Here is a 15,044-nt window from a genome sequence, read left to right as displayed (position 1 = left end):
CAGTAGGAGAATTAAACCAAGTGTTAAAAACAATGACGACTTGAATTAACCTTTTGTCAGTATATGTACAGTGGCTTGTAATTGAGCATTTCTGTAGCAGAGATGCTTTTGAACCTGGGTTCATTTAATTTTCTGTAATGAGTAAAGATCCTTTCACGGGACCAGTTTCCAAAAAAAAAGCCAAATGAGAAGACTTCAGCAAAGATCAGTCATAATATAGTTCTCTCTTTCATTTTTGTGTGACTTTTAATAGTTGGAAGGTGGCTTCGGTGAATGCACTTCGTTTGACCTGAGTCAGCCTGTGGAAGAGTTCAGTTTACATTCTTGCAGATAAATCTGTGGATGTCTCCTCTATGGAAATAAAATCTTACTTGAGCGGGCTGAAAGTAAAATCTCTTTGCCTGTAATCCAGAGGAATTAATTAAGGTCAAGTTGGGAATGTGGCTAGAGTGGTAATTGCTCATAATAGTGCTGCCTTGACTGAAATGTAAGAAGCATGTAATTAATTCTTACCTTTAATTGGTTAAGTTCTCTGTAGCACTTTCTTTTGCTCTTGTAGTTCCTGGATGACCTAGGCAAGATATTGACCTAAATTCTCCCCCTTGGCCAGGAAAGGAAAGTGCCATCCCTAATTTAATTGTAGGTGGTGATCAATTCTCTGTAACTGCACATTTTATTTGTAAAATACCTGTAGAAGCCAGGTATTGTGTGTAGCTGTAATTTGTCAGACTTTGGCAGGAGCTGACACTGACTGTCCCAGCATTTGTCCCCTCTGTCCTGCCTGTGTGGCACTGTCCTGTACACATGTGGGCAATTGCCTTGTGAACTGAGCTAAAGAATGTACACAGGGCAGGGGGAGGATTTGTTGCTCAGCCCTACCTGTGGTTGTTGTCAGTATTTATACTGCAGTCTTGATGGTTGTCTGGACCTACTGGTGCATCATATGAAGAAGTCTTGTGAAGTGCTTATGAGAGTTCATTGAACTGCTGAGCAAGTATACCCCTTCATACTTCTGTTCCTTGCTTGCCTACAGGTTTGCTTTGACTCCTTGTGCTTCCTCTGCAAGAAAATACTTTTTTTCAGGTAAGAAATGGTGACTTAGAGCTTTTGGTTTGTCCTTTGCTGTCAAAATGCCAGTAGCTACATGGGCTGTATATTTCTGAAAACCTTTTTGGAACCAGTGGCTTTTCAGGTTTTTTGTGACTGTAAGTACCAGGCTAAGTGATGATGTGTGACCATGTGAGTGTATACTGTGTCCATGCTGACTGACTGCAGGTAATAATGCTTACTGGAATATAAACACTCCTTTATGAGGCATGTTAGTTTGTTGACATGCCTTTGTGTTTTACAGGGCTTAAGAACTTCCAGCCAGCCTTGTTTAAGTGTAGCCAGCTGTAGTCTGCCTCATTTTTTTATAAACCTATCTGAAATGGAATCATTAAAATTGCTTAAAAAGGAAAACTCTCCATCTGTTCTGCCTTTAGCTTGGTAACCTGTCTGAATGGAAAGAGAGGAAGCACTAGTGCTTAGTGTGGGGTGGTGGGGGGTGTTTTTTGCTATGAATTTACCACCAAAGAGCTTTCCTGATTCCCAAGGAAGTGGAGAATATCCTCATTGCACAGAGTCCTTGAGTCAGGAAACTCTCTGGAACATCTGTAGTGCTCTAGATGTGGAGCTGAGCATCCTTAGGCTAGACCTGTGTGTCAGAGTGGTGCAAAGACAGTGCTGTTGGTCATGTCTGAGTTAGGATTTTAGTTAGGCTTAAAAGCATGTGTTGGCATAGCAGAGGTTGTGAGTACACCAGGCCTGCATTGCTTCCTCCCTGTCCTGTAGTTTGCTAATGGCTTTTTTATTCCATGATCCCCTGTGTTTGTATCAGTCCAGTGCCTGTGCTGCAGCTGTCTTCTCTATATTACTGTTATCAATCTTACAAAAAAATGCACTGATTTTTTTGTTTGTTAGTTTTTCCTGCTGTACTTTCATCTCAGAGCTGGGAGACAAGTCTATAAGCAGCATGAAGTGCACCCCTTTCTTTCCTTTTTATAATAAAATGGGGGAGTCACATCCTTTTTGCACTGTGGCACATGCACAGATGATGTGTCTGCTTAATGAGTTATCTTCAATAAAGGCAGTTTTTCATCAAAGCTCATGGCAGTGTAACTTGGAACATTTCCTTTTATTTGACTATCATGAAAATATCCTTCATCGACAAGTAGGGTAGATTTAGTCCTGTCCAGGCAGGAAGCAGTGGAATAAAACTGAGAATGCCATGTCTAGGTGTCAGAACACTGTATATTGACTGGGTGGACACAGTGCCTTTCAGTGGCCAATATTGCAGGTGGTATAAATTATCTCTGAAAAAATGTTTCTCAGACTTTTTTTTATGGATGTTTTTACAGGTAGACTTCTTCCAGGAGTTTTAAGTCCAAGCCCAGTTGCTGCTGCAGGTATTGTAACCAGATAATTTTTGTACTTTCCAACTTGCTCCCTCCATTTTCAGTCATAACATTTTCATCTGATAGCTAGAATTCATGTTGATGCTTGCTGATAAGAAAAATCTTAGGTTTAGCATCCTGCTGTAAGTGTGTACTGTGCTGCTGGAACATCCAGAGCAACCTCAGAGCCAGTGGCAGGACATCAAAGCTGAAGAATTAATTGGTCAGATTACTGACCACACATAGTCTGAAGTGTTAAATTTCTGTCTGAAGTGTGGGTTTCTGTACAATACTGAGGTGTTGTTTTCAGAAGGGATATAGGTGGTAGTGCTTCAGTACTTTGGCGTTGTAGTCAAGCAGACTGTATGTAAGGAAATGGAAGTTGTATTCTTGGACTCTGCTCATTTCTTAAAGCTGTCTTCCTTTAAGAAGATACCTGCTGTCTTGGTAAAATAGTGACATTGAGCCCAGATGTGGTTCTTGTCCTGATTTGTCATGCAAGGCTGCCCTGACAGCACTTGGTCTGGGGTTCCGTAGGTTCAACCTTAGGCTGCTGCAGCACCACCCTAGACCAAATATTTAAATATAGTCCCACTTGAAGTCAGTTTGTCCAAGGAGTTTTGTGGGATTGTTGTTGGTTTTGCTTCTGAGGGAATGTAGAATGGCAATGAGAAGCAGTCCACTTTTTTTCCTTTTCCACATTTAATTTTTATTTGTCAAAGGCACTTTGAGCCCACAGGTACCCATTAGGCAGGGCAATAAGGTCTGTTTTGGGGATGGTTAGACTCAGTGCATTCAGCATCCTGAAGTGGTTTGTCCTGGTTCTGGCCAGGACAGGGTTAATTTTTGCAATAGCCAGGAGGAGGCAGGGGCTGGGCCTGGCTGGTCTCTGTTGTTGGGCTCTGCCTGTAGTGGTGAATCACACCTGAATCCATTGCTCACCTCTCCTGTACACTTCTGTTATGAATATTGTTACCTTGGGTGCTACCTTTGGGAGTCTGTTAATAATCACATCCAGTCTGTGGGGGCAAGAGGGAAGGATGATTTTCCCCAGCTTTTCAACCCCTTTTTCTGCTTCAGGCATGTTACAACACCTTTTGTGAATTTTGAATTCCCTTTGGATGTTAAGGAGAGTGTGTTCTTGTCGCTAAGTCTGTCAGGTCTCCTCAGTGTGGTCCACACCACGGTTAGAATTAAGAAAGTTATTTCTAGGGAGGTCTTGCAGAGATTTGCACTGAGGGTGGATAGTCATGAGTGGCACAGATTGTGGGAGGGCACGGGCCAGTATTTGGAGGACTTCTCTCTTCTGACGGTTTGGAAGTTCACCTCTGAACAACTACAGAACCCTGATAAAGTGATAAAATATGTGGAAGAAAAATGCTGTGGCAGTTGCAGAGAGGTACAAAGTTTATGCAACCTGCTAGGTGGCAAAATGCCAGGGAAAAAGGTGTCCAGTGCCTGAGAGAATTAGCTGTGTTGCAGGTAATCCATAGGGATTCAAATGAAAAGCAGTCCCCTGGCCATCCAGAGGAGGTAGAGTGCACACAATCCATGTGGCAGAAGTTTGTACAGAGCGTGCTGTCGTTGTACACCAACTCATTGGCATTGATGTCAATGAAAGGAGGAGGACAAACAGGGCTTCAGGGGACAACCTGACTCTGGCAACAGGAAGATCATCTTTTTTCCTCCCTACTGACCTGCGCCTCTGCTGTGGACAGACTGTCCAAGACTGCGGACAGACTTGAAAGGCTCGAACAAATCAGAGAGGAAATGTCCCGTGCCCTGCTGGTACAGACCAGAGTCTCTGCGGTTGGGATAAGTACCACCCAGCTCGAGAGAGAGGGGACACGCCATGAGGTAACCTGTGGGTTTGCCTGACCATGCGTGACCATGGAGAGGATATGATGAAGTGGGATGGAAAACCCACCTCTGCCCCAGCAGCACAGGTATTGTGTGAGTTGAGAGGGAGAACAGCCACCACAGGAAATTCTTCAAGGGTAAATGCTGCTCTAGTTTCCTGACAGAACAGGAGGGCTGATGTTACTTCCCATCCTCCTGAAGGGACCTGCAGTTCCTATTTACAACAAGTGAGCAATGAGTGCTATGACCAGAATTAGAGGTGCCCTGCCTCCAGCTAGGTGGACAACTGGACCTACTGGACCGTGTGGATGCTGTGGCCTGGCACGTCAGACCCACAGGAGCGTAAGGCTTTAGTTGACGCTGGTGCACAGTGTGCCCCAATGCTATCAAGATAAGTAGGGGCAGAATCCATCTCTATTTCTAGGGTCACAGGGGGATCCCAACAGCTGACTGTACTGGAAGTTGAAGTGAGTCTGACTGGGAATGTGTTGTAAAAACACCCCCTTGTGACTGCCCCCGAGGCCCCATCTGTCCCCAAAAGGGCATTGCTGGGCTTTTGGGATAGCTGCTGTGGAGACAGAGGAAATTAGGCAGTTGTATACCTTGCCTGGTCTTGGAGAGGACCCCTCTGCTGTGGGACTGCTGAGGGTTGAAGAACAACAGTTACCAATTGCTACCACAGCAGTGCAACGTCGGCAGCACTGCATGAACCGGGACTCTGTGACCCCCCAGCCAGGACATGATCCGTGAACTGGAGAGCCAGGGAGTGGTCAGCAAGACTTTCTCCCCCTTTAACAGTCCTGTATGGCCAGTGTGTAAGTCCAGTGGAGACTGACAGTGGACTGTCACGGCCTGAATGAAGTCACACCACCACTGAGCACCGCTGTGCAGACATGCTGGAACTTCAGTACGAGCTGGAGTCCGAGGCAGTCCAGTGGTGCCACTATCGACATTGCTAATGGGTTCTTCTCCATTCCTTTGGCAGCAGAGTGCAGGCCACAGTTTGCTTTTACTCGGAGGGGTGTGCAGTACACCTGGAACCAACTGCCCCGGGGCTGGAAACACAGTCCCACTGTTTGCCATGGACTGATCCAGACTGCACTGGAAAAGGGTGAGGCTCCAGAAACTTACAGTACATTGATGACATCATCATGTGGGGCAACATGGCAGAGGCAGTTTTGGAGAAAGGGGAGAAGATAATCCAAATCCTTCTGAAGGCCAGTTTTACCATAAAGTAAAGTCAAGGAACCTGCCCAGGAAATTCAGTTTTTAGGAGTAAAATGGCAAGATGGACTTTGTCAGATGACAGTGGACGTGGTCATCAAAATAGCAGTTGTGTCCCTACCAACCAGCAAGGAGGAAACACAGGCTTTCCTGGGCTCTGTGGGTTTTTGGAGGATGCATATTCCAGATTACAGTCAGATTGTCAGCCCTCTCTATCTAGTGACCTAGAAGAAGAAGTATTTCAGATGGGGTCCTGAACAACAGCAAGCTTTTGAACAAATTAAACAGGAGGTTGCTCATGCAGTAGCCCTTGGGTCAGTCAGGACAGGGCAAGATACGAAAAATGTGCTCTACACTGCAGCTGGGAAGGATGGTCTTTCCTGGAGTGTCTGACAAAAAGTACCTGGGGACACTCAAGGATGACCCTCGGGGTTCTGGAGTCAGAGATACAAATGATCTGAGGCCTGCTACACCCCAACTGAAAAAGAGATCCTCGCAGCTTCTGAAGGGGATTTTGCTGTTCCCAAGTGATGGGCACTGAAGCACAGCTCCTTCTGGCATCCTGAGGGCCAGTGCTGGGCTGGGTGTTCAAAGGGAAAGTCCCCTTGGTTGCTGAATGGCACTGCCACTGTGTGCCATAACTCCCATGGACAATGAGGATGGACTGCTCCAGGTCCATCAGCTGTGAGCTCCTACTGCAGCCTGACCCAGCCCAGGGCACCCAAGCCCTCCTGCCCTGGAAGACATCTAGGAGGTGTAGACCTCACCATTGTGGGCTGAATGAACTCAACAGACATCTTGGAGGGACTGCCATTGACTGTGGAAATGCTGCCCATGCTTGTATGTGTATGTATATATATATATATATATATATATATTTAGAAGGTGTAGGATTTGTGCATGATGTAGATGGTATAGAATAAGGGATGGATAATGTCCTGGTTCTGGCCAGGACAGGGTTAATTTCTGCAGTAGCCAGGAGGTGGCATGGCCAGGACCTGGAGGTGTATCTGTACCACCTGCTGTTATTTTCTGGGTTGGCATGGCTGGGAAGGGAACATTCACATGTGAATTGCTCACCTCTCGTGTACACTTGTGTTATGAATATTGTTGCTGTTACTGTTTGTTTTCTTATTTCATTCCTGTTTCCAGCAATGAATTGCAATTGTTCCAAATTGTTCTTACCTCAGCCTGTGGTCTTTACCTTTTGTGCCTCTGACTCTGTCCAGCCGCTGCAGGGGGTGGGGAGCAGGAGGGGTGAATGAGTGAGTGCCCCGTGGTTTGGAGTGGTTTCAGTGGGAACACTAACTTGGACAATACCATTCCTAAACCATGACAGGTTCTCTACAGCTTCAGTTAGGTAGAAACCAGGAGAAATGGCATTGGAGTGCCCAATCTGCAGCCTAAATTGGGCTTCTGGGAACAATTCAGGTGGCTGTTTGTGCCACTCCTGCGGTGTGAGGAAGCCTGTGTGTATTGACAGGAATTGGATTTATGGATGAAGAAACTGTTCTGGAGAAACTCTTTTGGTTCGTTTCTTGTATGAGCAAAACACGGCTCCTTCTGCCACAGGATGAATGTAGTTTATCCAGCTGAGGTTGTCTTTGTTACCAGGAGAGGACTGCTTAGTTAATGGGTAGTTAGTTACTACTGCAGTACCTGGCACACCAGAGTAGGAGTAATGGTAAAGTTACAGATGACTTTTATTTGACAAAGGGTAAATAAATGATGGAGAAATTTGATGTGGGTGTGCACAGGGAGTATCTGTGTGTCTGTAAGGGTCTCTTAAATTTCTCTCTAATCTGGATCACAGCAGCCTCCTGACCTGTAATGAAATACTTCCACATTAAATTCATGTTTTAGAGGTGTTATTCTGTTATTGGGATATCGTTGACTGTAGAGAAAATATTTTTCTTAACTATGAACTACTTTTAGTCTCAGAAATCACATGACTTATTTTTCCTTCCCTTTAGTTGTACATCAGTGTTTGGAATGTTTGTGGCCACATAAACAAGTTTCTTCTAGGTGAGTATAAGCATAGATCCTTGGTTTTGTTAATTGTAGCTTTTCTTTAAGCCTTTGAAGTTTTGATTTAAAATTGAGGTCTTTCGTAATGCAGAGGTGCTGTGGGTAATACTTATCTACATTAAATTCTTACATTCTTAAAGACTGCACGTTTTCAGTTGGAGGAAAAATGGGAGTCTCTTTAAAGTAGGTTTCCATTAGTGTTGCTTTATTTAAGGAAAAACTTGCTTTATTTCATGTGACTCAAACCTTTTTCCAAAATGTTTTTGCTTGTTTGGTGTTTAGGAATGTTTGTCTTTTAGTGTGTTACAGGGAAAAAAAGGGGAAACCAGGACAGCTAAATAGGACATGATCAAATGACTGAAAAGAATTGTTTTCAGTAATTAGTATTTATTTCTTTAATTGCACTTGGTAATTCAAATCGATTTTATTATAGGAAATATTTTTTTTCTGTTCTGCTAAATTGCTCATATTCATAATTTCTGCTTCCATTTTGGTCTGTTGCAGTTTTCACAACCAATTCGAACTGAGTACAGTTACATGAAATGTTACTGAGGGCATGAAAATTACATTCTCTGTGTCTTGTATTCTTAGGGAGAGTGTGAGATGTTGCTCTGGGGAGGGTCAGTCATGTAACACCTTTGTCACTGAGCACTTTGAGAAAGTCTTTCTGCCTGAGGAGGAGAGCAAATGTAGATTTTTACTGGCGTCAGTTCTGTTAACCTGCTTGTATAAACTAGAGGAAAAGCAGGACTCTGAAATCCAGTCTGTTTTACGCTTTCAGGGAATGTTTCAGTGTTGTACAGCATTCTTATTGTGGAAATACTAAGTGTCAGTTCAGGAGCCAGTGTCAGTGTTGAGTGGCTCAGAGTTTGCCTGTGTAGTTGTAAATTGAATCTGGGAATCTTTTAAAGCAAGAAATGAGTGCTGGTGAAGATCTAGTTGAGGATCTTACATTGTGCAAATAAGAACTGCATATACTCCAGTGTCATGTTTGAAATGGGTCTTTTGAATAGGAAAAGGGAGGTGATGCAGTATTCCTTGGAATTTGTTCCAGTGTCAGAAGGTCTTCCTGCCCAGTTTGAATCCTTCTTATTTCTTCTCCCGTTGCATTAAAAAACAAACAAACAAAAAAAGAAAACCCAACAAAAAACCAACCCCAAAACCAAAAACTTGACTAGAGATCTGAGGCATTGTGTTTTGAAACAGTGTGAAGGACATCATCTGACGTCCTGAAACAGTCACCTGGCTGTGAAATGGTACCCAAACAGAATGGGCAGGAACGTAGACATCCTTGAATGGATAGCTACCCCAAGCTGCTCTTGGGGTAATGCTTTTAACAGGTTTAATACCTGTTTTTGTGTGTAGGGTCAAATACAGTGAGGCATACTTCATGGTAGCAGTACTGCAGTAGTCGAAACCTGGTAAGCAGAGGTTGTTTTGTCTGCAGGCAATAAAGGCTTCCCAAGTCAGTACCAATACAATTTGTGGTGTTTAAGTGTTTGTGAGACTTGCACTTAGTCTTCCTAAGATGCCATGAGGATTGTATAATATAAATGGTGTCTGTAGATCCTGTTTTGCAGTCTGACATCATGACTTTTCTCCTGTAGGTGTGTGGGTTCAGCACAGCCCGGCTGTGGCCATCCACCTGCAGGGTGTTCCAACTGCAGTGGGGACCATGCACTGCTCTGGAGTCCATTCCCCAGGGGGGTGGGCATATTGTAGGGGAAAGGCTTTGTTTTACCACTGATGGAGGTGTGAGGCTGGTGTCATGTGTGCAGGTGATATGAGTAAAAGGTCAAAACTGACTATTGCAGAGCAAAAAAAGCCCTGATGTGCAAAACGTGAATGGACTTAGTCCTAGGGAGTTTCATACTGGGCATGTGGGTATGCCAGCAGATTTGGAACACTGGGGAGGATGTCAGAGTCAGCTTAGGCTTTGTGGGAATCAACGGCGAATGTGTTTTGTCCTAGAAGGAATCAAAACAAGCTTGTGTTGCTTGTGTAGGAAGGGCAGTGCTGCCTGCAGTACCCGGGGCGGTTCCACGTGTGCTGCATCTCCAGGGAACACAGGACAATCTCTGGCTAGTTGCTTTTACTGCCTGGTTTTGCTACTGCTTTTTATTACTGTCCTACCAGGTAGTCCTGCTGAATCACCACTGAGGTGCTGAGTGCCTCATAGGAACTGGAGCTTACCATCCAGAATAAAACTGAAATTTTCGATGCAAAGTAGTTCTATATTTATGCAAACTGTCAAAGTTTACTGTTCTCCTTTATCAAGTTTGAGAACTATGTTTGTTTTTTCATGGAGTTCCTCTTTTTTTCTCTCTATTGTATCCTTATGACAGAGGGAGGGAAATCCCTGGGTTTGGTGTGGTTGGTGTGGATGCACAAAAGAACGAAGGAGATAAGAGGCTGAACTGGGGGAGGGAACTGCATTTCTTCTGGGCTGCTTATGAAGCATTGGATTGAGACCATACAAAATTTGAAAGTGGGACTGATTTCAAGGCAGGGCTTTTGGTGTGATACTACGTAAGGAATGTTTTAATCACTCAGCAGGCATTTGGAAAACAGTCTTTGCCAAGGTAGGTGTGGTTTGGAAAAGGCTGCAGTGATTCTGCAGTTTCCAGAGAGAAAACAGTAGAGGCTGTTATTAGTGAGAGTTTGCCATAACTGCCTGGGTTTGCTCTATATGATAATACGAAACATTTCTTCCGTTTCCAGAGAAACCCTCTTCTATTGGAATTTGGTGATTCATCAGGTTTGGGGCTTGGCACCGACAGCCTAAAGTTGGGGAGAGTAAGAACAGCTACAGGTGTGCGGGACCTGCACTGTTAGCAGAGTAGAAAGCTTGTTTTAGAAGTCAAAAATTGTGACCCCCGAAGGGATAAATATTAATGTAAGCGTATTCTCTTCTGCATTGCCCTGAGATAAACATGCTGTCTGACTGGTACCTCTAAGTATCTGAATACTTGACTAGCCTTCAAAAGTTAAATTCCCTCACGGTGACTTTTTGATGGGGAAGAAAAGACTTACCCTTGTAGATTTAGAAACATTTGTGTTGGATGTAGTGACTTGTCTAAACCCTCAAGTGTTTTTTCCTGAAACAGATCTAATCTTTATAGTGAAATAAGTTTTGGAGAAAAGCCATACAGTTCTCAGGGTAGGCTGAGTGACTACCCCTTGTTTTAATCATGGTCTTGAGCACACAAGAAAAATGTCTTCTCAGAGTTACCAGAGTGGAGAGCCCACTTGTGTCCCATTTTAGGTACCAAGTCAGTACAAATTGATTTTTCTGGTGAAGAAAATTTTAGAAGAGATGTTTTGGTGAAGTGTTCTTATTTCCAAGTTGTAGCTATGGCTGTGTCTGATCTGTGTGGGGTTGTTGTTAACCTCTTTTAACATGGTTCCAGGTTTTTAAGTAGGCCTTGCAGGAGAGGACAGAGGCTAAAACATAACATCTCCAAGTAGAGGCAAGTCCCTGTGTTCAGTGCTGGCTCCCTGAGCAGTGAGGTTCTGCGCGTGGTCGGGGTCGTGCTGCTGAGGTGCCGGTTGGCGTTGCCTCTTCTCTGGTTTGTGCAGAGCCATGGGATGGCTCCCAGGGAAGGTCGGATCTCCTGGTTTCAGTCTTGCCCTAAGGCCATGTGTTTCAGGGTGAAATGGTTCACATCCTCCAATGAGTAATTTCTCTCATGTGATGTTCTACCAAGTATGTGTCTGGTTGAGGAAGCTGTTCCTGACATGGGCTGCCAGTGGAAAAGCCAGCCTTCTTTCATGGCACGCTCGTCACGAGGACTGCTGGGTCATAGTGCACACCAGTGGTAGGATGTGAGAGAGAACCCAAAGCAGCCCAAGTTTCCTAACTTGGGAGGGGAGAGGAAAGAAGACTTTGGAGGAGGGGGTAGTGATATGAGGTTTTTGCCCGTAGAGGTTTTTCCTCTCTTTCGGCTTTGTGGTCAGCTGCCATGTAACAAGCTTGTCCAGGTTGGTGAAGTGCAGTATGTGTGTGCTGTGACTAATGCTGGTCAATGTTAGCTGACCCTAGCTGTGTTAAGATTTTTTTCATGGAATCTGTAGCTTCTGTAAATATGATTAAATGGCATTGGCTGTTTTATCAGATTTTCTTTTAATTGTGATACTTGTATTTTTTAAAATATTTGACTGAAACTATAGTAAGACCTTCCTCGCCAAACTTGATGTGTTTATATAGGCCCTATTGTGTAAGATCCTGTGTCCGAAGTCAGGAGAGGTGTATGCTCCTCTCCAGCTCCATGTGGGTGAGCTGAGCTGAGTCCCCTGTGTCCAGGTGGCAGCTCTTACCGAAGGGGACCACTGCCATTGCTTCTGGGAGTACGTTGGCTTGCCATGTCCCTCCTTAGTTAAAAGAAAAATATGGGAAAGAATCATCTTGCAGATGTCATTTCTTCCACAAGTGTTAAGCAAAATGTGTCTGCTCCACATTTGGAGGCATGAAGTTCCATCGCTAGCCTAAGAAAGGGGTATTTTTATGATGTAAATCTGCAGAAAAAATAGTGGATGTTTGAGTTGTGGGTGGATAAAACACTTAAAAATAAAATGTAGCTTTGCACATGCTGCTTAGATTTCCTTTTTGTTTTAATTATTACATTCTAATGCAAAATAATCTGTAAAATCCCAACCATCCTAACTTTTTCTTGATTACCTTTCCCAAATAAAAGTTACGGACTCCCGCTCCAACCTTTAGAAGACTGGGCTGATTCAGATCCATGCTGTGTGAACTCAGTCTGTTATCAGATGCTCCAGAAAAGTAACTTTCAGTTCCTAGGCGGCTAGAACGTTTTATCTTTTGGTGTGAATTAAGCTTGCAGGCAATAGCATTTTTTCCCATCCCCTTGCAGGCTGCTTTAACAGAGGTGAGGATCAGTCTAAAAGCAGCGCTTTAGAGGAAGGCAGCAGAGGAGCTTTTGGTGGAGAGGTTTCTTTGCAGTGTGGTGGTTGTATGGAGGTGGTTGGGCTGCCTCTGTGGCCAGGCCTTGGCAAGTGGCCTGGCTTACAAAATGTGGTGAAGGAGTAGCTTTTCCCTACCATAGAAGCTTTATGACTTTCCTAAATATCTTTGGTTTCTGAACCACACTTGAACCTAGAGTACTTCTTCACAATGTCAATCCTTTCATGGATGCAGCTCAGTTGAGACCATTGCTGTTTATGCCCTGTGCGAGCCAGAATGCTGCTGCTTATTTGTGTGCATGTTCCTTGTTCTTGTAGTGTAAGACCGGATGGTTTCTTATTTTAACTTGCATCCGTTTTGTCCATCTTTAATGGAATCTTGAAGATACAGCCTTACTGTAAGGATGATGCTACTGAATAAAACTTACTTGTGATTTTTTGAATCTTGTGAGCTTGAAGACTGCAGGAATGGATGATGATTTGTATCTTATAATTGTGGGAATGACTGACAAAAATTCAGGAAAAATAACACCTGAGCAGACTTTCCACTAAATGTACTTTGAAAGAAATTACTTTGGCAAGATTTCTTAAACTTTTATATTAACTGTTGGAAACAAATCTTAATGAAGACTATTTATATTTTCTGGTTAAAATGGTGGAGGAGTCGGATGAAAGCAATGCAAATATGGAAGCAGTATAGACAGTCTTCTAAGACTGGTTAAAGAAACGACGTATTTCTGATGTCTTTGAACTCTATTGCACTTGTAGTGATGAAGTGACCTAGTGTTCTGGAGTGTTTCACTGTTGTGGTAGCTGTTGAAAGATTGTCATTGTGTTTGTTTTTGCCCACTTCCTGTTTACTGGATTCCTTGTTTTCATCAAAACCGGGAGGGGGGAGAGAATATTACAAAACTTCTCAGTTATGAATAAACATTGGGTTGCATGGTTCTTAATTGACCTGGAACTTGGACTGATGGACAGAGGTTGAGCTCCACTCTTTCATGGTCCAGTAGCTGCCATTTTGAACACATTTTTGGAATGATTCTTCACACTGTCACTTGGGAACCCTTGTTTAAGAGATAATTGCCCCCATTACTTTCTGCAAACCAAAATTACAGCAGTCCCTTAACATCTAGCTTCTGGGGATTATAGTGCATAAGCTTATTTTGTATATGTCTTGATTAGTGATTGATATTTAATTGCATTTTTCAGGGGAATAAAATCAGCAGTGTTGATATTACAAAATGACAAAACATCCTCCGAATAGAAGAGGGATCAACTTTGAGGTGGGAGCCCAGTTGGAAGCCCGTGACAGATTAAAAAACTGGTATTTTTTTAAAACCATTCATATTATATTAACTTTAAGTCTTTAATATCTTAAACATTTTGTATTGGTACAATATTTAGAGTCCTAGTAATTGGTTTGTAGGAAAGTAGTTAATTTATAAAAGTTTATATACCAGTGGTTGAAATGGGCAATAGATGTTGCTGTGTTGTGCTGGCCCTTGAGAAGTGTCTGGTGCTGTGTCTGGGAATAGGGCTGCTCCAAAATCTAGTTGGACTTCACCCTCTCCTTCTCCTGAATTCACCCTTCAAGTTCTGTGCTGTACACAGACTGCAGAGCAGATGTTATAGAAGAATAAATTCTTTGCAGTAAAAAATACCCAAGGCAGTTCCTCACTGCTTCCTTTCCCAGTGCTGTTGTGAATTCATAGGCTTTAAAGTCTGATTGAATGGAGTGACCTGTGCTCCTGTGAGGGTGGGTGGTGGGGAAATATATTCTATTCTAACAAAGTCTGCTCTGGAGCCTGTCTTGCAACCCTCATCTGTGAGAAAAACCTTGACTAACCACCACAGTAGGAAGATGGAAAAGGGCCTAAAAGCTACTTGGGCTAACTTTGAGCTTTGTAACTGTCCATTTCTGGTAGTCAGCTCAAAACTTGGCATTTAATAATTCTCAGTGAATGAGGCATGCAATGAAAATTGTTAGAGTCAAAAGACCTCCTACAAGAAATAATTTGGCTTTAGCTCCTGTAGATAACTTGTCTTCCCAGAAATCAGTTATAGTTGACCTTTATTGAGGAGTCTGTGTGAGGCATGACTGTACTTAAGGCTCTGGGACCTGCCAATAGGCTAAGTGTGCAAAGCCAGTGTTGAAAACCATGTGGACATCTCAGAAGGATGGAGCACTGCCTTAGACATAGGGAATTTGTTCCAAAATATTCTGGTTGCATGCAGAGTATTTCTCTATTTTACAGGTACAGGAGGATTGGCGTTGTGAAAATGAGTAAACGTAGCTCCTTCCATAAAGAACATGAGTATGAACACTAAATCATATTTACATGTTAATTTGGCTTACCTGTGTAACCCAGAGTTGCATAGGTAAGCACTGATCTGAATCTACCTGCATCTTTGGTATTCTTGAATTTTGTTTATACAGCAAAAAACAAGCAGTCAGGCCTACAAAAATGAGATCTCTTAGCCTGTCTCTGCTGTAGGCTTATTAAAGATGCAGTTTGGTATAGCTGGTGTTTGAGGAAGGCTAATAGCTCGTGTCCGTGTCTTATCCTTCTG

General features: G+C 43.3%; 1 protein-coding gene across 4 annotated transcripts in view; it reads left to right on the top strand.

The window, feature by feature from the left end:
- Positions 1–1,010: 1,010 nt before the first annotated feature.
- Positions 1,011–15,044, top strand: part of PHF20 (PHD finger protein 20) — a 65,708-nt gene continuing 51,674 nt past the window's right edge. For 2 of the 4 annotated variants that reach the window (XM_017836471.1, XM_017836468.1), the window contains exons 1-4: positions 1,011–1,083; positions 2,400–2,447; positions 7,493–7,544; positions 13,683–13,797. In XM_017836471.1, coding sequence (XP_017691960.1) covers positions 13,715–13,797 — 83 coding nt within the window. In that variant the 5' untranslated portion in view covers positions 1,011–1,083; positions 2,400–2,447; positions 7,493–7,544; positions 13,683–13,714. The remainder of the gene's footprint in view (positions 1,084–2,399; positions 2,448–7,492; positions 7,545–13,682; positions 13,798–15,044) is intronic. The other 2 variants (XM_017836470.1, XM_017836469.1) reach the window with 2 other exon arrangements.

The sequence above is a fragment of the Lepidothrix coronata genome, unplaced genomic scaffold (genome assembly GCF_001604755.1).
Source record: "Lepidothrix coronata isolate B3197 unplaced genomic scaffold, Lepidothrix_coronata-1.0 Scaffold278, whole genome shotgun sequence".
NCBI classification, from domain to species: domain Eukaryota; kingdom Metazoa; phylum Chordata; class Aves; order Passeriformes; family Pipridae; genus Lepidothrix; species Lepidothrix coronata.
This window is presented reverse-complemented; position numbering and strand designations above follow the sequence as displayed.